We start from the raw sequence: 24,742 nt of genomic DNA on the forward strand, positions 1-24,742 counted from the left end.
ATAAATGTTCTTTTCTCATTTCCCACTACATGATATGGTACAAAAAATGGTGTTGTGAAAATCTACAACTCGTCCCGCAAAAAACAAGCCCTCATACGGCAATATTGATGGAAAAATAAAAACGTTATGGCTTTTGGAAGGTGGGGAGGAAAAAACAAAAGTGAACATCCGAAAAATGGCTGTGGAGGGAAGGGGTTAAGAGTTATGATCGCCATTGTTTATGTTCAGGTCATTTTATTACTCATTTAGGTCCATCAAGATCATTACATACAGTTATTAAGAAATTCTGAATGTGTTGATTCAATTGGAGGCAGCACAAAATGTACTCCTTGACACTTTTTCTTACTTATTAGGGCATGTTCAGACGAGTTTTTCCGTTGCAAATGATGGTGCAGATTTGGGGCAATTATGCAACAAATCTACACCAACATTTGCATATTTGACAGGTAATTCAGATGTTGCAGAAAACATAGCGGACTTGCCACAGTTTTTTCATTGCAAAGGCTGAAATACGCAGTGAAATTCCGCTTCCTCTCCACAACAGACTGCATGCTGCGGAGGGAAAATTCTGCACCGCAGCCTACGGTCCGCAGTGGAGTTTTCCGCAACGTCTGAACTAACTTGCCTAAAAATGTATTGAAACAAATGTAAAAAAACGGCTGCTGGAGAATTCCACTGCAGACTGTCCGCAGTCGAATTCCACAGCTATTTTTCGCCACGTCTGAACCTGCCCTTATATCCACTATATGTATACTATTTAGTTTAAAAAATCTAGACAATCTAGCCACTTATAGCTGTATGATGAAAAATCCTTTTCTATACTTATGGGTAAAATGTTCCTCTATTTTGCATCTAATCAGTTATATCTTTGTAGTGGATCACACATGCAGAATGCGGCCCCTGAGGCTGTCATCTGCGGCCCGCGGGACACAGAGCCGCTAGTACAGACTCTGCTCTGAGACTCTGGAATTCCCTGACATCGCTCTCCACATATGGACAGCGATGTCTGGGGCTTCCCCAGAGCCGGAGTCCCGTGCAGAGCGCTAGTATCGTCTCTTTTCCGGGCCTCTGTGGAATTCCCTGACATCGCTGTCCATATATGGACAGTGTATTCAGGGTCTTCCCCAGAGCAAAGTCCCGGGCAGAGCGCTAATATCGGCCCTGCTCCGGGACTCTGTGGAATTCCCTGACATCGCTGTCCCTATATGGACAGTGTGTCAGGGTTTTCCCTAGAGTGGAGTCCCGGGCAGAGCGCTAGTATCGGCTCCGCTCTTGGACTCTGTGGAATTCCCTGGCATCAGTGTCCATCTATGGACACACACAGGGGCATAACTAGGAAAGACTGGGCCCCATAGCAAACTTTTGACTGGGGCCCATCCTCCCCTGGGTGTCACACAACCCCCCCTTTTTTACAGCCCCCTTGTAGATATCGCCATACAGCCCCCTCTGTAGATAACATCATACAGCCCCCCCCCTGTAGATAACGCCATACAGCCCCCTGTAGATAACGCCATACAGAGTCCCCCCTGTATATAACGTCATACAGCCCCCTTTGTAGATAACACCATACAGCCCCCTCTGTAGATATCTACAAAGGGGGCTGTATGGCGTTATCTACAAGGGGCTTTATGGCGTTATCTACAGGGGGCTGTATGACGTTATCTACAGGGGGGGCTGTATGGCGTTATCTACAGTGGGGGCTGTATGCCGTTATCTACAGGGGGCTGTATGGCGTTATCTACAGGGGGGGCTGTATGGCGTTATCTACAGGGGGCTGTATGGCGTTATCCACAGGGGGTTGTATGGCGTTATCTACAGGGGGGGCTGTATGGCGTTATCTACAGGGGGGGCTGTATGGCGTTAACTACAGTGGGGACTGTATGGCGTTATATACAGGGGGCTGTATGGCGCTATCTACAGGGGGGGGCTGTATGGCGTTATCTACAGGGGGGACTGTATGGCGTTATCTACAGAGGGGGCTGTATGGCGTTATCTACAGTGGGGGCTGTGTGGCGTTATATACAGGGGGGCTGTATGGCGCCAACGCCATACAGCCCCCACTGTAGAGAACGCCATACAGCCCCCACTGTAGAGAACTCCATACAGCCCCCACTGTAGAGAACGCCATACAGCCCCCCCTGTAGAGAACGCCATACAGCCCCCCTGTAGGTAACGCCATAGAGCCCCCCCTGTAGGCTGTATGTAACGGCATACAGCCCCCCTGTAGGTAACGCCATAGAGACCCCCTGTAGGTAACGCCATACAGCCCCCCTCGTAGGTAACGCCATACAGCCCCCCCTGTAGGGAACGCCATACAGCCCCACCCTCTGTAGGTAACGCCGTACAGCCACAACCCCCCAAAAAAATCCGACCTACAGTGTGTCCTACAAAAGACATGTATCCCCTATCCACAGGATAGGGGATACATGTGGGATCGCTGGCATTGATAGGGAGAACGGGGGACCAAAAGTCCCCCAAAGTTCTCCATGACTAACCTCTGACTTCCGGCGTCTGCGCAGCTCAAGAAAAATGAAAGGAGCGCTGGTCACGCATGCGTACAAGCGCGACCGGCGCTCCATTCATTTCTACGGAGCTGCCGACACAGACCCCGGAAGTCCGAGTATTGTGAGGGAGAACTTCAGGGGACTTTCAGTCCCCCATTCTCCCTATCAATGCCAGCGATCCCACATGTATCCCCTATCCTGTGGATAGCGGACACATGTCTTTTGTTTAATGGCAGAGCGCGGAGATACCTCCCTGCTCTGCCGTAGTGTTAAGTGGCGTCGCGCTGTTGTAGCCATAGCGGCTGCTAGCAGAGCCTCCGGCAATGGTGGCGGCCCGTGCCGGCGGGCGACACGGGCCCCCTCAGGCCGCGGGCCCCGTAGCAGCCGCTACGGCTGCTACGGCGGTAGTTACGCCACTGGACACACGATGTCTGTGGCTTCCCCAGAGCCATAGTCCCGGACAGAGCGCTAGTATGAGCTCTGCTCTGGGACTCTGTGGAATTCCCTGACATCGCTGTCCATACATGGACAGTGTTGTCAGGGTCTTCCCCAGAGCGGAGTCCCGGGCAGAGCGCTAGTATAGGCTTTGCTCCGGGACTCTGTGGGATCTTCTGACATCGCTGTCCATACATCGATAGTGATGTCAGGGGCTTCCCCAGAGCAGGAGTCCCAGTGATGTCAAGAGCACAGCTGGAGTCCCAGGAAGAGCCTACTAGCGCTCTGCCCGGGACTCCAGCTCTGGGGTTGCCCCTGACATCCATGTCCATATATGGACAGTGATATCAGGAGCAGAGCTGGAATCCCAGGCAGAGTGCTAGAAGCGGCTCTGCTCCGGGATTCCAGCTAGGGGCAAGCCCCTGACATCACTGTCCATATATGGACACAGATGTTAATGGCTTCCCCAGAGTGCTCTTCTCCAGGACCCCGGCTATGGGGTTGCCCCTGATATCACATTCCGGTCCAGGAGGATCCCCTGATGTCACTTTGTATGGACAGTGACGTCAGGGGCTCCAACAGTAGAGGAATCCCCAGCCAAAGTGTCGACAACGCTCTGGCTGGAGATTACACTCCTAGAGGGAGCCTCAATGGAGCTATCTACTTGAATTGTGTGTGGCATTATCTGCAGAGGGCACTGTGGCAGCATCTGCGTAGGGCCCTGTGGCAGCATCTGCGGAGGGCACTGTGGCAGCATCTGCGGAGGGCACTGTGGCAGCATCTACGTAGGGCACTGTGGCAGCATCTACAGAGGGCACTGTGGCAGCATCTACAGAGGGCACTGTGGCAGCATCTACAGAGGGCACTGTGGCAGCATCTACAGAGGGGGGCTGTATGGCGTTATCTACAGGGGGGACTGTATGGCGTTATCTACAGAGGGGGCTGTATGGCGTTATCTACAGTGGGGGCTGTGTGGCGTTATATACAGGGGGGCTGTATGGCGCCAACGCCATACAGCCCCCACTGTAGAGAACGCCATACAGCCCCCACTGTAGAGAACTCCATACAGCCCCCACTGTAGAGAACGCCATACAGCCCCCCCTGTAGAGAACGCCATACAGCCCCCCCTGTAGGTAACGCCATAGAGCCCCCCCTGTAGGCTGTATGTAACGGCATACAGCCCCCCTGTAGGTAACGCCATAGAGACCCCCCTGTAGGTAACGCCATACAGCCCCCCTCGTAGGTAACGCCATACAGCCCCCCCTGTAGGGAACGCCATACAGCCCCACCCTCTGTAGGTAACGCCGTACAGCCACAACCCCCCAAAAAAATCCGACCTACAGTGTGTCCTACAAAAGACATGTATCCCCTATCCACAGGATAGGGGATACATGTGGGATCGCTGGCATTGATAGGGAGAACGGGGGACCAAAAGTCCCCCAAAGTTCTCCATGACTAACCTCTGACTTCCGGCGTCTGCGCAGCTCAAGAAAAATGAAAGGAGCGCTGGTCACGCATGCGTACAAGCGCGACCGGCGCTCCATTCATTTCTACGGAGCTGCCGACACAGACCCCGGAAGTCCGAGTATTGTGAGGGAGAACTTCAGGGGACTTTCAGTCCCCCATTCTCCCTATCAATGCCAGCGATCCCACATGTATCCCCTATCCTGTGGATAGCGGACACATGTCTTTTGTTTAATGGCAGAGCGCGGAGATACCTCCCTGCTCTGCCGTAGTGTTAAGTGGCGTCGCGCTGTTGTAGCCATAGCGGCTGCTAGCAGAGCCTCCGGCAATGGTGGCGGCCCGTGCCGGCGGGCGACACGGGCCCCCTCAGGCCGCGGGCCCCGTAGCAGCCGCTACGGCTGCTACGGCGGTAGTTACGCCACTGGACACACGATGTCTGTGGCTTCCCCAGAGCCATAGTCCCGGACAGAGCGCTAGTATGAGCTCTGCTCTGGGACTCTGTGGAATTCCCTGACATCGCTGTCCATACATGGACAGTGTTGTCAGGGTCTTCCCCAGAGCGGAGTCCCGGGCAGAGCGCTAGTATAGGCTTTGCTCCGGGACTCTGTGGGATCTTCTGACATCGCTGTCCATACATCGATAGTGATGTCAGGGGCTTCCCCAGAGCAGGAGTCCCAGTGATGTCAAGAGCACAGCTGGAGTCCCAGGAAGAGCCTACTAGCGCTCTGCCCGGGACTCCAGCTCTGGGGTTGCCCCTGACATCCATGTCCATATATGGACAGTGATATCAGGAGCAGAGCTGGAATCCCAGGCAGAGTGCTAGAAGCGGCTCTGCTCCGGGATTCCAGCTAGGGGCAAGCCCCTGACATCACTGTCCATATATGGACACAGATGTTAATGGCTTCCCCAGAGTGCTCTTCTCCAGGACCCCGGCTATGGGGTTGCCCCTGATATCACATTCCGGTCCAGGAGGATCCCCTGATGTCACTTTGTATGGACAGTGACGTCAGGGGCTCCAACAGTAGAGGAATCCCCAGCCAAAGTGTCGACAACGCTCTGGCTGGAGATTACACTCCTAGAGGGAGCCTCAATGGAGCTATCTACTTGAATTGTGTGTGGCATTATCTGCAGAGGGCACTGTGGCAGCATCTGCGTAGGGCCCTGTGGCAGCATCTGCGGAGGGCACTGTGGCAGCATCTGCGGAGGGCACTGTGGCAGCATCTACGTAGGGCACTGTGGCAGCATCTACAGAGGGCACTGTGGCAGCATCTACAGAGGGCACTGTGGCAGCATCTACAGAGGGCACTGTGGCAGCATCTACAGAGGGCACTGTGGCAGTATGTACAGAGGACACTGTGGCATTATCTAGGGGTGTGTTGCATTATCTACAGAGGGCACTGTGGCATTATCTACAGAGGGCACTGTGGCATTATCTACAGAGGGCAGTGTGGCATTATCTACAGAGGGCACTGTGGCATTATCTACAGAGGGCACTGTGGCATTATCTACATCGGGCACTGTGGCATTATCTACAGAGGGCAATGTGGCATTATCTGCAGAGGGCAGTGTGGCATTATCTTCAGAGGGCACTGTGGCATTATCTACAGAGGGCACTGTGGCATTATCTGCAGAGGGCACTGTGGCAGCATCTACAGAGGACACTGGCAGCATCTACAGAGTGCACTATGGCAGCATCTACAGAGGGTACTGTGGCAGCATCTACAGAGGGCACTGTGGCAGCATCCACAGAGGACACTGTGGCATTATCTAGGGGTGTGTTGCATTATCTACAGAGGGCACTGTGGCATTATCTACAGAGGCCACTGTGGCATTATCTACAGAGGGCACTGTGGCATTATCTACAGAGGGCACTGTGGCATTATCTACAAAGGGCACTGTGGCACTATCTAAAAAGGGGCTGCCCAATCTTGACATGTGTGTCTGCCAAACACTGCTAACTGAGCCGCCGGACTGCATTTAGCGACACTTAAACTGGAAAACTGGATTGTTGAAATAAGCACGTGGAGAAATATCTCAAATTTTAAACCTAGCGGAATTATTATAGTAATGTAGTGCTATTATTGTAATATAGTGTTATAGTAGATCAAATAACTAATTGATTAACAATAATTTAGTATTGTATCAAATTTGAAAGTAATGCGGCCCGTGAATGTCACATTTTTTCTATATGTGGCCCACTTACCCAGCAAAGTTTGAGACCCCTGGTTTAAACTAACGTAACTACATAACTGTAAATCACACAGAGGAACCCTAAAATAGAATTTATATTTGTGTCCATTGTTTTTTTTATCATTTATTTTGATATGCAACATGGTCTAGTTAGTGGAATTGCATCTGGGCTATGGTTTTGGACAAGTTGGTGGGGAATTATTATTTTTTTTAAAACAGTTATTTTTAAAAAAATATAATTATCTCATTATTATTTGTTTCATTTTTACTTCTTTTTGTGCTTTAACTTGTCCCCAGAAGGTCAGATAAGACCTTTGGGGGACATAATTTTTTATTTTTTTAATATTGCATATTTTTCCTTTATCTGGGGCTGTCAGACAGTTATCATTATCAGGGCTGTGCTGGATGTAGTTAGAGCCAGCAGCTCTGTCATTCAACAATTTTCCCGGCAAACGTGTTTGCCGGAACTAAAATAGCACTTCCGCTGCCCCTATTGTATTCAAAGTGCTCATTGAGCATTGTGTGTACGGAAATTGAGAGGGAAAAAACACTGTGCAGCTGTAAAGGATCTGCCAGGCACTGCGGGGTTAACTCCCAGAACTAATCAGTCAGCACCTGAGAATACATCCCTGAGACTGACTCCTGCTTCCACCATTCAGGCTGGCAGGCTTAGGAGTGGGAGAGCCTATCGTAACCTGGCCAGACTCAGCTAGCTCCTGCCCTCGGTCTATTTAAGCCTGCACTTCCTGTCCCTCGGTGCTTGTTATTGCTTTTGTTTCCTTCCTTGTGGTTCCTGGCCCAGCTACAGCTCCTGCTATTTTTGATCCTGCTCCATACCGACCCTGGCTTACCGACTACTCTTCTGCTTTTCGTTTTGTACCTCGCACACTCCTGGCTTGACTCGGCTCGTTCACCACTCTGGTTGCTCACGGTGTTGCCGTGGGCAACGGCCCCTTTTCCTTGCTCGTGTTCCTTGTATGTTTGTCGTGTTTGTCGTGCACTTACTGAGCGCAGGGACCGCCGCCCAGTTGTACCCCGTCGCCTAGGGCGGGTCGTTGCAAGTAGGCAGGGACAGAGTGGCGGGTAGATTAGGGCTCACTTGTCCGTCTCCCTACCCCCTGCCGTTACATAATAACAAGCCCATACCTAGTCTACCCCTGGTCCCTGACACAACTATGGATCCCCGTGAGACCCTGGCTCAGCAAATGCAGGGTCTCTCCCTACAGGTCCAGGCCCTGGCTCATAGGGTCAACCAGCCTGATGCTACCCTGGTAGTTCCCCGCACCGCACCTCTTGAACCCCACCTCAAGTTGCCCGACCGGTTCTCAGGGGACCGGAGGACTTTTCTCTCCTTTCGGGAGAGTTGTAGGCTTTACTTTCGTTTAAAGCCTCATTCCTCAGGTTCTGAGAGCCAGCGGGTGGGTATAATTATGTCCCGGCTCCAGGAAGGGCCCCAAGAGTGGGCCTTCTCCTTGGCTCCTGACGCCCCTGAACTTTCCTCCGTTGATTGTTTCTTTTCTGCTCTCGGACTTATTTATGACGAGACTGACAGGACTGCCTTTGCCGAGAGTCAGCTGGTGACCTTAAGTCAGGGTAAGAGACCTGTTGAGGAGTATTGCTCTGACTTTCGGAAGTGGTGCGTAGCTTCTCGGTGGAATGACCCTGCCTTAAGGTGCCAGTTTAGGTTGGGTCTGTCGAATGCCCTGAAAGACCTGCTAGTTAGCTATCCCTCTTCTGACTCCCTAGACCAGGTTATGGCTTTAGCGATACGACTTGACCGACGTCTCAGGGAACGACAACGTGAACGTTTATGTGTTTTCTCCTCCGACTCCCCCATGATGCCTCCCGAAGCTCCGTTGCTTCGTTCCTCCCCGAAAGATTCAGAAATACCTATGCAACTCGGGGCCTCCGTGTCCCCCCAACAACGTAGAGAATTCCGCAGGAAGAATGGTCTCTGCTTCTACTGTGGGGACGACAAGCATCAAGTGAACAACTGTCCTAAGCGTAAGGTTGCAGCCAGAGAACTTCCGCGTCTAAGTGATCATCGGGGAGGTCACTTGGGCGCACAGGTATTTCCCGTAAATATGAAACGTACTAAGATCTTGCTTCCCTTTCAGGTCTCTTTTGGTGGTAGGTCTGCTACCGGCAGTGCTTTCGTGGATTCAGGGTCCTCTACTAATATCATGTCTGTGGAATTTGCTATGTCCCTTGCTATGCCTCTTATTGATTTGCCTAAACCTGTCCCGGTAGTGGGTATCGACGCCACTCCTCTTGCTAATGGTTATTTTACACAGCATACCCCTGTTTTTGAACTCCTTGTTGGCTCCATGCATTTGGAGCAATGCTCTGTACTGTTGATGCAGGGATTATCGTACGATTTGGTGCTAGGTCTTCCCTGGTTGCAGTTGCATAATCCTACGTTTGACTGGAATACTGGGGAGCTAACCAAATGGAGTAATGAATGTTGTACGTCATGTTTTTCTGTTAATTCTATTTCTCTCCCTAAGGAGGCGAATACGCTACCCGAGTTTGTTCAGGACTTCGCTGATGTTTTCTCTAGGGAGGCCTCCGAAGTGTTACCTCCTCATAGAGAATACGATTGCGCTATCGAATTGGTACCAGGAGCTAAGCTTCCTAAGGGTAGGATATTTAATCTTTCTTGTCCCGAACGTGAAGCTATGAGAGTGTATATCCAGGAATCCCTGGCCAAGGGTTACATTCGTCCCTCTTCTTCTCCGGTAGGTGCTGGCTTCTTCTTCGTGGGGAAGAAGGATGGTGGTCTTAGGCCATGCATTGACTACCGTAGCCTGAATAAGGTCACGGTAAGGAACCAGTATCCCCTTCCTTTGATTCCTGATCTCTTTAATCAGGTTCAGGGGGCCCAATGGTTTTCTAAATTGGATCTACGGGGGGCGTATAACCTTATTCGCATCAAAGAGGGGGATGAGTGGAAGACTGCGTTTAACACGCCCGAAGGCCATTTCGAATACCTCGTCATGCCCTTTGGGTTGTGTAATGCCCCTGCGGTCTTCCAGAATTTCATAAATGAGATTTTGAGAAATTACCTGGGGATTTTTCTGGTAGTGTACCTTGATGACATACTGGTGTTTTCCAAGGACTGGTCCTCCCACGTGGAGCATGTCAGGAAGGTGCTCCAGGTCCTTCGGGAAAATAAACTGTTTGCCAAAACCGAAAAATGTGTGTTTGGGGTACAGGAGATTCCATTTTTGGGTCAAATCCTCACTCCTCATGAATTCCGCATGGACCCCGCCAAGGTTCAGGCTGTGGCGGAATGAGTCCAACCTGCCTCCCTGAAGGCGTTACAGTGTTTTTTGGGGTTTGCTAATTATTACAGGAGATTTATTGCTAACTTCTCGGTCATCGCTAAGCCCCTTACGGACCTCACTCGCAAAGGTGCTGATCTCCTCCACTGGCCTCCTGAGGCTGTCCAGGCTTTTGAGGTCCTTAAGAAGTGCTTTGTCTCGGCCCCGGTGCTGGTTCAGCCCAACCAAATGGAGCCATTTATCGTGGAAGTTGACGCATCTGAGGTGGGAGTGGGGGCTGTCTTGTCCCAGGGTACCAGGTCCCTCACCCATCTCCGCCCCTGTGCCTACTTCTCCAGGAAGTTTTCGCCAACTGAAAGTAACTATGATATTGGCAACCGCGAACTCTTAGCCATTAAATGGGCATTTGAAGAGTGGCGCCACTTCCTGGAGGGGGCTAGGCACCAGGTAACGGTCCTTACCGACCACAAGAATCTGGTGTTCCTAGAATCTGCCCGGAGGCTAAACCCGAGACAAGCTCGATGGGCGTTATTTTTTACCAGATTCAATTTTTTGGTTACCTATAGGGCTGGGTCTAAAAATATTAAGGCTGATGCACTGTCGCGTAGCTTCATGGCCAGCCCTCCTTCGGAGGAAGATCCTGCTTGTATTTTGCCTCCAGGTATAATCATTTCCTCGATCGATTCTGATTTAGTCTCTGAAATTGCTGCTGATCAAGGTGCAGCTCCCGGGAACCTTCCTGAGAACAAGCTGTTTGTTCCCCTGCAATTCCGGCTAAGGGTACTTAGGGAAAATCATGACTCCGCACTATCTGGCCATCCAGGCATCCTGGGTACCAAACACCTCATTACCAGAAATTATTGGTGGCCTGGGTTGCCTAAAGACGTTAAGGCCTACGTCGCCGCTTGTGAGGTTTGTGCTAGGTCCAAGACTCCCAGGTCCCGACCAGCGGGCTTACTGCGTTCGTTGCCCATTCCCCAGAGACCTTGGACACATATCTCCATGGATTTTATCACCGATTTGCCTCCATCCCAAGGCAAGTCGGTGGTGTGGGTGGTGGTGGACCGCTTCAGTAAGATGTGCCACTTTGTGCCCCTCAAGAAACTACCCAACGCCAAAACGTTGGCTACCTTGTTTGTCAAACACATCCTGCGTCTCCATGGGGTCCCTGTCAATATTGTTTCGGACAGAGGGGTACAATTTGTTTCATTATTTTGGAGAGCCTTCTGTATGAAGTTGGGGATTGATCTGTCCTTCTCCTCTGCCTTCCATCCTGAAACCAATGGCCAAACGGAGAGGACTAATCAGTCTCTAGAACAATACTTAAGGTGTTTTGTCTCTGACTGTCAATTTGATTGGGTCTCTTTCATTCCCCTCGCCGAATTTTCCCTTAATAACCGGGTCAGTAACTCGTCTGGGGTCTCTCCTTTTTTTTGTAATTTTGGGTTTAATCCACGGTTCTGCTCCGTTTCACCTGGTAGTTCCAACAATCCTGAGGTAGAGGTCGTTCATCGGGAACTGTGCACAGTCTGGGCCCAGGTTCAGAAAAACCTAGAGGTGTCCCAGAGCGTACAAAAAACTCAGGCTGATAAAAAACGTTCTGCTAACCCCCTGTTTATGGTCGGGGATCTGGTGTGGTTGTCGTCTAGGAACTTGCGTCTCAAGGTTCCGTCCAAGAAGTTTGCTCCCCGGTTTATTGGGCCGTATAAGGTCATTGAGGTCCTCAATCCTGTCTCCTTCCGGCTGGAGTTACCCCCGTCTTTTCGGATACACGACGTGTTTCATGCCTCCCTCCTCAAACGCTGCTCCCCGTCCTTGGCTCCCTCGAGGAGACCTCCTGTTCCCATCCTCACCCCGGAGGGGGTGGAATTCGAGGTGGCCAGGATTGTGGACAGCAAGATGGTCCAAGGCTCCCTCCAGTACCTGGTCCATTGGAGAGGATACGGGCCCGAGGAGAGGACTTGGGTACCCGCCCGGGATGTTCACGCTGGGGTATTGGTCAGGAGGTTCCACCTGCGTTTCCCCAGTAAGCCAGGTCCACTTAGAAAGGGTCCGGTGGCCCCTCATAAAAGGGGGGGTACTGTAAAGGATCTGCCAGGCACTGCGGGGTTAACTCCCAGAACTAATCAGTCAGCACCTGAGAATACATCCCTGAGACTGACTCCTGCTTCCACCATTCAGGCTGGCAGGCTTAGGAGTGGGAGAGCCTATCGTAACCTGGCCAGACTCAGCTAGCTCCCGCCCTCGGTCTATTTAAGCCTGCACTTCCTGTCCCTCGGTGCTTGTTATTGCTTTTGTTTCCTTCCTTGTGGTTCCTGGCCCAGCTACAGCTCCTGCTATTTTTGATCCTGCTCCATACCGACCCTGGCTTACCGACTACTCTTCTGCTTTTCGTTTTGTACCTCGCACACTCCTGGCTTGACTCGGCTCGTTCACCACTCTGGTTGCTCACGGTGTTGCCGTGGGCAACGGCCCCTTTTCCTTGCTCGTGTTCCTTGTATGTTTGTCGTGTTTGTCGTGCACTTACTGAGCGCAGGGACCGCCGCCCAGTTGTACCCCGTCGCCTAGGGCGGGTCGTTGCAAGTAGGCAGGGACAGAGTGGCGGGTAGATTAGGGCTCACTTGTCAGTCTCCCTACCCCCTGCCGTTACAGCAGCGCTGTGTTTATAAGTCACACAGTGAGAAGTAATAATATCATATCTGAAGTTTGAATTGGCTCTTACAGCAGCTGCCTGACGCTGAGTATTGTTTAACTTAAAGGTAAAATCTAAATGCAATTTTGTTCAGTTGTTTTTTTACTCTAAACTCTCATAATACATATTCTAATTATCAGAGTTCAAGCAAACCACACAGTGTTAAATAATGACCTATCCAACAAAAGGAGAAAATCTTTGACGTTTCTTTCTAAATATTGTAAAATCGTAATTTTTAAAAGTATGTTTTCTTGATCACAAATAAGTTTAACTAAAACATCTTAATTTTTTTATAGGATATTGGAAAAACGACAGACAAATGGGGAAACAATTGAGCTGACAGAAGAAGGAAGGCCTGTGATTAAGACCGAGAAACGCCAGCCTGTCGTAGACTGTACATGCTTTGGATTGCCCAGACGTTACATTATTGCCATTATGAGTGGACTTGGCTTCTGTATCTCTTTTGGCATCAGATGTAACCTGGGTGTTGCCATTGTCAGTATGGTGAATAATAACACAGTGTACAGAGGGAACAAACTGGTCATGGAGGTAAGAACTCTCATCATAATAGAGGTGGACTGACCATATAAACTATCGTAGCCATGTACATGAAACAGTTCAGAGAGATGAAATATTAGAGACGATAAAGGTAAAGCCTAGGTGTGGATGGAATATTTTAGAGTCACCAGATCATTACTGACAATGCAGCTCTGTTTTGTTGTATTCCCAAATATCCAGGTCTTAAGGCCATATTACACCTGCCAATTTTGTCCGGTGCAACGAGCGGCGATCAGCGAGACATCATTGATTGACGCTCCTTTGCTCCAGTCACAAGGAGCTATGTATGGGGATGAGTGGTCGTTACTTAGATCACTCGTCCCCATACCTTATTATCATGTCGGCAGAGTGTCTCCATGTTTACACTGGGAGATGAGCTGCCGACAACGATAATTTTTTTGTTTTTTAAAACGATACGATCAGCAGATGAAATAGCGTTTGCTCATTCATCTGCTGATAGCTGCTCTGTTTACACAGGTCAATTACAGGCAACGAGCGTTTTATGAACGCTTTGTCTACCCGATAATTGCCCAGTGTAAAAGGGCCTTTAATCTGGACCTTCTTTAAAGGCCAAATAATGATTTGAAGGCTTAAAATCACATATTTTCTCGAGTGCCAGAAAGGTCATTATGAATACGTCAAATCAGAAGGAAAAAATGAGATGCCCATTTGGAGGTTAGGTAGGGTTGTGTATAGTTAAGAAAAAGTATTCGAACACGGAGCATAGACGGCCATCCGCGATGGTGGTCCAAAAATCCCAATGCAACAATTTTTCAAGTTTACAGATAAGATCATTGTTTGCAATTCAATGTTTTCTACTTTTAAAGGAGGTTCCATGAATGATGTTAAGCTTGTTGCGCTATTGTGAGAAAAATGCATTTAAAAATATGTATGTCCTTCTCATCCAGGATTTTACAGATCTATACATATGAATAGGGTCTGGAAATTTGCAATGAGAGCAGCATTTGTATTTCTGGCAGGCTGACAGTATGTTAGGCTGCTAATAGCATAGCACTTGTGTAAGCTGTACCAGTTATGGTGGTGGTTGAAGCCATGTTTATCTGGCAGAGGATGCTGAAAACCGTCACATATCCAGTAAGACTTAGGCCCCATGCAAACGACCGTAGAAAACCTCAGTTTTTGCGGTCCGCAATTGCGGTCCGCAAAAACTGACCCATTCACTTTCATTGAACGCGGACACCTTTCCGTAGCACTACGGAAGGGTGTCCATGCCATGGAAATGTTCCGGGAATTATGGAACATGTCCGTTCTTTGGCATATTGCGGGCCGTGCTCCTATACTTTGTATGGGAGCACGGGCCGAAAATGCGGCTGTCAGTCGGCGGCCGGCCGTGCCAGCAATCGCGGGCCGTGATTGCGGGCACGGTCGTGTGCATGGGGCCTTACCTGGTGCATCAAAGACCATGTCAAAATAATACTTGCAACAGAATAGGCCAGCATCTACATGGGAAACTGAGAGAATGTGGGCTGCTGGGAGAAAATTTTTTTGGGGAGAGGGCTAGGAACCTGAAAATAAAAGCAGACGTCAGTACCAGATTACCCATTATTTATACTGGCATTCAATATTAGGTTGACCCAGTGTCTGTAGTCACTAATCTTGACTTCATTGGCTTGCACCTGTGCAGAGGTGGAAAACTCTAGGTACTACCCCAAATTCCCTGCAGCATAACTGTAGAGGAGAGGGCACAGCCTTGTTAAAATGAGTGCCATTTTGGCATCGTTCAACTCCATTACGCCATCAACTTGCAGAAAGCCTCAGAATCCAATAGCTGGAATAGAGGGACCATGCCGACTAACAAAAATGCTGGAATAGTGTGAACGCTGGGTACTGAAATTACACCATTTATTTGCCAGTGTATTCTGCCTGTGTCACAGATGGAAAAAAACGTAAAGGAAATGTGTCATCAGAAACTTACTGTTTAAATCAAGTTTTTATGTTAAACATATTTTTTAAAGATTTTTTGGTGATTATTTTTTATTTTCCATGTCATTGTTTATATAAAAAAAATAATCTTAAAATCTCTCCGTTTTCACTCTGGCCACTGATTCTCACAATAGGCTGACACTTCCTATTCTGTAGAAGTCACTTCTAAGCAGTAATCTCATTATCATCATAGGCAGGATTAGGGCAGATCGAGAGATCACGCTGTGTCGTCACTCACAGGTCCTGCATCGTGTCGGACGAGCGAGGACACATCGGCACCAGAGGCTACAGTTGATTCTGCAGCAGCATCGGCGTTTGCAGGTAAGTCGATGTAGCTACTTACCTGCAAACGCTGATGCTGCTGCAGAATCAACTGTAGCCTTTGGTGCCGATGTGGCCGACACGATGCAGGACCTGTGAGTGACGACACAGCGTGATCTCTCGAGAACACGGCTGTGTCTGCACTGCCAGAAGCTGGGCGTTCTGAAGAGAAGTGGATGATACTTCTCGTCAGAACGCCCAGCTAGTAAAAGTAGTAAAAACGCCCCGATGTACGCACATAATACACGCCCACTTGGACTTTTACTTTAAACACGCCCACTTGGACTTTTGCAAGCCTCATTTGAATAAATACAAAAATGGTCATAACTTGGCCAAAAATGCTCGTTTTTAAAAAATAAAAACGTTACTGTAATCTACATTGCAGCGCCGATCTGCTGCAATAGCAGATAGGGGTTGCAAAATCGGGTGACAGAGCCTCTTTAACTCTTTCAGCACCCTGGACAGTGACTATTTACTGACGTCGCCTAGCAACGCTCCCGTAATATACATTACTATAACAATACTACATTATTATAATAATACATTACTATAACATTAGTACATTACTATACCAATACTACATTACTATCATAATAATACTACATTACTATAATAATACATTACTATAATAATACTACTACATTACTATAACAATACTACATTGCTATCATAATAATACTACATTACTATAACAATACCGCATTACTATAATAATATAACAATACTATAATAATACTACATTACCATAATACTACATTACTATAACAATACTACATTACTATAATAATACTGCATTACTATAACAATACTACATTACTATAATAATACTACATTACTATAATAACACTACATTGCTATAATACTACATTACTATAATAATAATACATTACTATAATAATACTACATTACCATAATACTACTTTACTATAACAATACTACATTTCTATAACAATACTACATTACTATAATAATACTACATGTCTATAATAATACTACATTACTATAACAATACTACATTACTATAATACTACATTACTATAATGATACTACATTACTATAACAATACTACATTACTATAATAATACTACATTACCATAATAATACTACTAGGTTTAATCTTAATGAAAATGTGCGAGTTTACGCCAGATGCTCATTTTAACAATCCAGTTTTCCAGTTTAAGTTTAGCTAAATGCAGTCTGGCTGTTCAGTTGGTAGCATTTGACAGACACAAGAATATGAAGATTGGGCAGCCCCTTTTTAGATAGTGCCACATTGCCCTCTGTAGATAATGCCACAGTGCCCACCTGTAGATAATGCCACAGTGCCCTCTGTAGATAATGCCACAGTGCCCTCTGTAGATAATGCCACACCCCCTCTAGATAATGCCACACCCCCCTAGATCATGCCACAGTGCCCTCTGTAGATTATGCCACAGTGCCCCTTGTAGATAGTGCCACACACACACACACACACACACACACACACACACACACACACACACACACACACACACCTCCCTGTAGATAGCTCCATTGGGGCTCCCTCTAGGATTGGAATCCCCAGCCAGAGCATTGCTGACGCTTAGGCCGAGGATTCCTCTACTAGAGGAGCCCCTGGCATCACTGTCCACAGACAGGGACGTTAGGGGATCGTCCTGGACCGGAATGTGATGTCAGGGAAACCCCAGAGCCGGAGTCCCAGATCAGAGCAGAGCACTAGTATAGGCTCTGCTCTGGAACTCTGGGAATGCCTCTGACATCACTGTCCATATATGGACAGTGATGTCATGGGCAACCCCAGAGCCGGAGTCCCGGGCAGAGCGCTAGTATAAGTTCTGCTCTAGGACTTCGGCTCGGGGGAAGCCCCTGACATCATTGTCCATATATGGACAGTGAAATCAGGGGCTTCGTCCTCTTTCGGCCTGCTCTCTCCTTTCCCAAGGGAGCTATGGTGCCCCGTGGGCCGCAGATGACAGCCTCAGGGGCCTCATGTTTGAGATCCCTGCTCTAAAGCATATCTCAGGCAAGATGGCTGCCCCCATAATAATGTAGAGTAAATGTAATAAAAAAAATCTACAGTAAAAAAAAAAACATTACAAAAAAAGATTGTTTCACTATCTGATTTCAAAAAGGAACAAAAGTATAAGTGATACATTCCCTTTAAGTGCAAAGTAAAGAGCGCGCCTAAATGCAAAATTTTCTGAGCGGTGAAAAAAATACAAAATACATTTTTGGGCAGGTATAAGGTAGCAAGTACGAAATCGAATATGGCTAGCTGGATATCTGAGATTGCTGGTGCTTGTGGTGCTTCCTATGTCTTCGGCAGAGAGCATGATAGCAGCGTGAAAATCCAGACCATCAAATCAATTATGTGGCATCAGCTCAAGCCCAACCAGAAATGTCCACACTATGTGAATATACAAAATTCACTCTCTTTCATAAGTGTGACTGTCCTGAATAACTCAAGTTATTAATATTTAGGACTATAATCCTTTTAACCTGTTGCCGGCATCTATGCTTGTCATGAGTGGCTGGATGTTTCCACATCATGACAAGCATAGACGTGCTCTAACGGCAGAGATAAGAAAAACCTCTGATCTCCGTTAGCCCCATGAATGCCGTGATCAAAGCTGACCGCGGCATTCAAAGGGAAAATAAGAAGGGGGGAACCCCCTTTGATCATGTCACAGGGAATTTCTGTGATGCGACCAAGGGACAAACCTTGTATGGCCAGACAGCCCAGGGTCCATTGAAGGACCCCAGGGCTGTCTGACCATATTTAGGGCATACTGAGGTACAGTTTAATGTACTAGAATATAGATATATACCAGTATATTAAAGTTAAAACATAAAAATGCAAATTAAAAATCCCCTATGGAATTAAAAAAAAAAAGTTGAATTAATTTAAATAAAGTAATGTTAAATAAAAGAAAATCAGTTAAAAAAAATACACATAAATGCAAATTTATTTACAATTAATTACAGTAACTTTATAAAATATAAGTCCCAAAACATAAAATAATATACACGTATTTGGTATCGCCACGACTGTAACAACCTGCACCACAAATTTATAGCATCATTTATGATGATTGGTGTACGATGTAAAAAAAAAAAAAGAAATTAAAACTGTAGCGCAACTGCTTTTTTTCAGCCTTTTTGACCAAATAAAAAGGTATATAAATTAAACGATAATGTAGATGTACCAAAAAATGGCACCGATATAAAGTAAAAATAAAGTGTCATACAGCTACATCGAACAAAAAATAAAAAAGTTATGAGCGCCGGGATGCATAGAGGAAAATATAAAAAAATTGCTCTGTACTCAAGGCCAAAATTGTCAGTTTCCTTAAGGGGTTAAAATCCTTTTTTGGTTTTCATGTAAATGTCATTGTCCTATCTTCTCTGCAGAACCGATATAACTATGGAGATAGAATTAGTGTCACATTAGTCTTTATGCATCCACAGATTTTTTTACTGAAGTTTTGTACCATGTCTAATATCCCTGTAATTCTATTTTCCAGCAAGCACAATTCTCATGGGACCCTGAAACAGTTGGCATGATACATGGATCTTTCTTTTGGGGCTACATAGTCACACAGATTCCGGGAGGATATATTTCGCAAAAATTTGCAGCTAATAGGTAAGAGATCTCTCACTTTTTTGGATCTCTTGCTTATATTATAATGCTTTATTTTATTAATGTGTGTATAGTAATAATATCGCTTGGTCAATACGTGATACAATGTTACAGTTGATATAATCTATAGGAAAAGTGGGTTTAGGCTTCGTTCACATCTGTGTCAGGACTCCGTTCAGGCGTCAGGGGAACCAATGAACGGAACCCTGACTGAAACAAGCGTAAACCATAGTTTTCCGTTTGCATCACCATTGATTTCAATGGTGCCGGATATGGTGCAAATGGTTTCCGTTTGTCTCCTTCTGCAAAGGTTCCGTCGTTTTGACGGAATGAAAAGCGCAGTCGACTATGCAGCAAATACAGTAGCAGCAAAGTGGATGAGATAAAACAAATCTTATGCACATGCTGCGTAAATAATGAGCGGAAAAAACACTCCGAAATTGACCTGCGGTGCGAAAATTTTATTCCGCAGCATGTCATTGGTATTTGCATAAACGCTGCTTATTTGTTGCAGGATTTCCCCTTTGAATTCAACGGGGAGGTAAATCCCGCAACAAATAGAAATTGTTGCATTTTTTGCGGCGGGTTCGAAGCGATTCTGCCGCAAAAAACGCAACTCAGGAAAAAAAATAAAACCTCATATTTACCCAGAAGTCTGTGTTCCTCCCCCCAGCGTGGCCTCCTGGGATGACGTTTCATCCCATGTGACCACTGCAGCCAATCACAGGCTGTAGCGGCAGTCACATGGGATGAAACATCATCTCAGGAGGCCGCCCTGGTTGACGTCAGAAGGCCGGCCTCCTGGGATGACGATTCATCCCATCTAACGTCATTCCAGGAGGCTGGCCTGCTACCAATCCACATAAGTGCTGCAGTTTTCCTGTAATGGCAGGAAGGAGGTGAAGGGAAAGTGAGCCCTAATCTACCCACCGCCCTGTCCCTGCCTACTTGCAACGACCCGCCCTAGGCGACGGGGTACAACTGGGCGGCGGTCCCTACGCTGTCTAAGTGCACGGGAGAACAAACAGGGAACACGCAAGGGAAGGGGCAGTAGCCCACGGAATGCCGCGAGGAAACGGAGCGGTGAATGAATAGTCAGGACCAGGATGAAGTGGAGTATACCAACGTGAGCATGGAGAAGGAAGCAAGCCAGGGGCAAAGCGAAGCAGGATAAGCGGAACTGCAGCAAGGCAGAAGCACGGCAGAAGCAGGCTGGAGCAAGGCAGCAGTGGGGCCAGGAATCCAGAAGAATTACAAGCACTGAGGAAGAGAACACGGTAGGTAATAAAGGACAGGAGGCGGAGCTAACTCAGACTGACCAGGCCGCGATAGGCTCTTCCACTCCTGAGCCTGCCACCCTGGTTGGTGGGAGACGGTGTCAGTCTAACAGGTCTGGCCTCAGGTGTGGATTGATTAATCCCAGGAGTATACCTAGACGTAGTACCTGGCAGATCCCTAACAGTACTCCCCCTTTTATGAGGGGCCACCGGACCCTTACTAAGAGGACCCGGTTTAGTAGGGAAGAGAAGGTGGAACCTCCTGATCAATACCCCAGCGTGAACATCACGGGCAGGTACCCAAGTCCTCTCCTCCGGCCCGTATCCTCTCCAATGGACCAGGTACTGGAGGGAGCCCTGGACCATCCTACTGTCCATAATCTTGGCCACCTCGAATTCCACCCCCTCAGGGGTGAGAACGGGAACAGGAGGTTTCCTCGAGGGGGACCAGGACGGGGAGCAGCGTTTGAGGAGGGAGGCATGGAAGACGTCATGTATGTGAAAGGATGGGGGCAGCTCCAGACGGAAGGATACAGGCAGGCAAAGGCAAAGGGCTGAGTCCAGCGCTGAAGAGGATAAAAAGGAAACTAGTTCCAAGTTTACTGAATTTTCAATTAAAAAGGTCCAATAGGTTGGAGCCCTGGTGTGCAGACAGGAGTAAGTAACGATCCAGTCCTGGAGCCTACGCGTTTCAGACGTTAAGCACGTCCTTAATCATGGCTTCCAGACGGAAGGATACAGGGTTGAGGACTTCAATGATCTTATAAGGTCCAATAAATCGGGGAGCAAACTTCCTGGACGGGACCTTAAGGCGCAAGTTCCTGGACGACAACCAGACCAAATCCCGACGACAAACCGGGGGTTAGCAGAACGTCTACTATCAGCCTGAATCTTTTGTGCGCTCTGGGACGCCTCTAGGTTCTTCTGAACCTGGGCCCAGACTGTGCACAGTTCCCGATGAACATCCTCTACCTCAGGATTATTGGAACAACCAGGGGAAACGGAGGAGAACCTTGGGTTAAACCCGAAATTACAGAAAAACGGGGAGACCCCTGACGAGTTACTGACCCGGTTATTCAGGGAAAATTCAGCAAGGGGAAGGAATGAGACCCAATCGAATTGACAGTCAGAGATGAAACACCTTAAATATTGTTCCAGGGATTGGTTAGTCCTTTCCCTTTGGCCATTAGTTTCGGGATGGAAGGCGGAGGAGAAGGACAGATCAATCTCCAACTTTTTACAAAAAGCTCTCCAAAATAAGGAAACAAATTGTACCCCTCTGTCAGAAACTATATTGACTGGGGCCCCATGGAGACGCAGGATGTGTTTCACAAACAAAGAAGCTAACGTCTTGGCGTTAGGTAGCTTCTTAAGGGGCACAAAGTGGCACATCTTGCTGAAGCGGTCTACTACCACCCACACCACCGACTTGCCCTGAGATGGGGGCAAATCGGTGATAAAATCCATGGAGATATGGGTCCAAGGTCTCTGGGGAATGGGCAAGGAACGTAGTAGGCCCGCAGGTCGGGACCTAGGGGTTTTGGACCTAGCGCAAACCTCACAAGTGGCGACGTAAGCCCTAACATCTTTAGGCAACCCAGGCCACCAATAGTTTCTGGTAATGAGGTGTTTGGTGCCCAAGATGCCAGGATGACCAGATAGAGCGGAGTCATGGTTTTCCCTGAGTACCCTTAGCCGGTATTGCAGGGAAACAAACAGTTTGTCCCCAGGGACGTTCCCGGGAGCTGAACCCTGATCAGCTGCAATATCAGAAGCTAAATCAGAATCCGTGGCAGAAACGATTATACCAGGGGGTAAAATACAAGCAGGATCCTTCTCGGAAGGAGGATTGGCCATGAAACTACGTGACAGAGCATCAGCCTTAATATTCTTGGACCCAGCCCTATAGGTAACCAAGAATTTAAATCTGGTAAAGAATAGTGCCCACCGAGCTTGTCTAGGATTAAGCCTCCAGGCCGATTCTAGGAAAACCAGATTCTTGTGATCCGTAAGGACCGTTACCTGGTGTCTGGCCCCCTCCAGGAAGTGCCGCCACTCTTCAAAAGCCCATTTAATGGCTAGAAGTTCGCGGTTGCCAATATCATAGTTACTCTCCGTGGGCGAAAACTTCCTAGAGAAGTAAGCACAGGGGCGGAGATGGGTGAGGGAGCTGGTACCCTGGGACAAGACGGCCCCCACTCCCACCTCGGATGCGTCAACCTCCACAATAAATGGCTCCTCTTGGTTGGGCTGAATCAGCACGGGGGCCGAGATAAAGCACTTCTTGAGGGTCTGAAAGGCCTGGACGGCCTCAGGGGGCCAATGGAGGACATCAGCACCCTTGCGAGTAAGGTCCGTAAGAGGCTTAGCGACGACCGAGAAGTTGGCAATAAATCTCCTGTAATAGTTGGCGAACCCTAAAAAACACTGTAACGCCTTAAGGGAGGCAGGTTGGACCCATTCCGCCACAGCCTGAACCTTGGCAGGGTCCATGTGGAATTCATGAGGAGTGAGGATTTTCCCTAAAAATGGTATCTCCTGTACCCCAAAGACACATTTTTCAGTCTTAGCAAACAGATTATTCTCCCGAAAGACCTGGAGCACCTTCCTGACATGCTCCACGTGGGAGGACCAGTCCTTGGAAAACACCAGTATGTCATCAAGGTACACAACAAGAAAATTACCCAGGTATTCTCTCAGGATTTCATTAATAAAATTCTGGAAGACAGCAGGGGCATTACACAACCCAAAGGGCATGACCAGGTATTCGAAATGACCCTCGGGTGTGTTGAACGCAGTTTTCCACTCATCCCCCTCTTTGATGCGGAGAAGGTTATATGCCCCCCGTAGATCGAACTTAGAAAACCATTGGGCTCCCTGAACCTGATTAAAAAGATCCGGAATCAAAGGAAGTGGGTACTGGTTCCTTACGGTGACCTTATTCAGGTTACGATAATCAATGCACGGCCTAAGACCACCATCCTTCTTCCCCACGAAGAAGAAGCCAACACCTACAGGAGAAGTCGAGGGGCGAATGAAACCCTTGGCCAGGCATTCTTGGATATACACTCTCATAGCTTCACGTTCAGGACATGAAAGATTAAATATCCTACCCTTAGGAAGCTTGGCACCAGGCACCAAATCGATGGCGCAATCGTAATCTCTATGGGGGGGCAACACCTCGGAGGCCTCCTTAGAAAACACATCGGCGAAGTCCTGAATAAACTCAGGAAGCGTGTTTACCTCCTCCCGGGGAGAAATAGAGTTAACAGAAAGACATGACATAAGACATTCATTACCCCATTTTGTAAGCTCCCCAGTATTCCAATCAAACGTGGGATTATGCAACTGCAACCAGGGAAGACCTAATACCAGATCAGACGATAATCCCTGCATCACCAGTACAGAGCACTGCTCCAAATGCATGGAGCCAACCAGGAGTTCAAAAACAGGAGTATGCTGAGTAAAATAACCATTAGCAAGGGGGGTTGAGTCGATACCTACTACAGGGATAGGATAAGGTAAATCAATAAAAGGCATCTTTAGAGACATAGCAAATTCCACAGACATGATATTAGCAGATGAGCCAGAATCCACGAAGGCACTGCCAGTGGCAGACCGGCCAGCAAACGAGACCTGAAAGGGAAGCAAAATTTTATTGCGTTTCACATTAACGGGAAATACCTGTGCGCCCAAGTGACCTCCCCGATGATCACTTAGGCGCGGAAGTTTTCTGGCTTTTTATTCTTGCGCCTGGGACAGGTGTTCAGTAGATGCTTGTCGTCCCCACAGTAGAAGCAGAGACCATTCATTCTGCGAAACTCCCTACGTTGTCGAGGGGACATGGAGGCCCCGAGTTGCATAGGTACCTCCGAGTCCTCCGTGGAGGGAGCGAGGGGACGGGACCTCGGGGGGGATCGCAGAAAAGTCAGAGGGGAGCACATTGAAACGTTCAAGCTGACGTTCCCTGAGACGTCGGTCAAGTCGTACTGCTAGGGCCATAACCTGGTCAAGGGAGTCAGAAGAGGGGTAGCTAACCAGCAGATCCTTCAGGGCGTCAGATAATCCTAACCTAAACTGGCACCTTAGGGCCGGATCGTTCCACTGAGAAGCTACGCACCACTTTCTAAAATCAGAACAGTATTCCTCAACCGGTCTCCTACCCTGACGTAAGGTCACCAGCTGACTCTCGGCTAAAGCAGTCCTGTCAGTCTCATCGTAAATGAGTCAGAGGGCAGAGAAAAAACGATCAACAGAGGAAAGTTCAGGGGCGTCAGGAGCCAAGGAGAAGGCCCACTCTTGGGGCCCTTCCTGGAGTCGGGATATGATGATACCCACCCGCTGGTTCTCGGAACCTGAGGAGTGGGGTTTTAGGCGGAAATACAGTCTGCAACTCTCCCGGAAGGAGAGAAACGTCTTACGGTCCCCTGAGA

General features: G+C 48.2%; 1 protein-coding gene and 1 long non-coding RNA gene across 2 annotated transcripts in view; one reads left to right on the forward strand and one right to left on the reverse strand.

Moving 5' to 3' along the window:
- SLC17A7 (solute carrier family 17 member 7) overlaps positions 1-24,742 on the forward strand; it is a 130,550-nt gene that overhangs the window by 42,216 nt on the left and 63,592 nt on the right. Inside the window, exons 2-3 of the mRNA XM_075839861.1 lie at positions 12,866-13,118; positions 18,917-19,035. Of these exons, the coding sequence (XP_075695976.1) occupies positions 12,866-13,118; positions 18,917-19,035 (372 nt within the window). The remainder of the gene's footprint in view (positions 1-12,865; positions 13,119-18,916; positions 19,036-24,742) is intronic.
- Positions 1-24,742, reverse strand: part of LOC142662039 (uncharacterized) — an 82,935-nt gene that overhangs the window by 12,882 nt on the left and 45,311 nt on the right. The window lies entirely within an intron of this gene.

This window comes from Rhinoderma darwinii, chromosome 10 (genome assembly GCF_050947455.1).
Source record: "Rhinoderma darwinii isolate aRhiDar2 chromosome 10, aRhiDar2.hap1, whole genome shotgun sequence".
NCBI classification, from domain to species: Eukaryota; Metazoa; Chordata; class Amphibia; order Anura; family Rhinodermatidae; genus Rhinoderma; species Rhinoderma darwinii.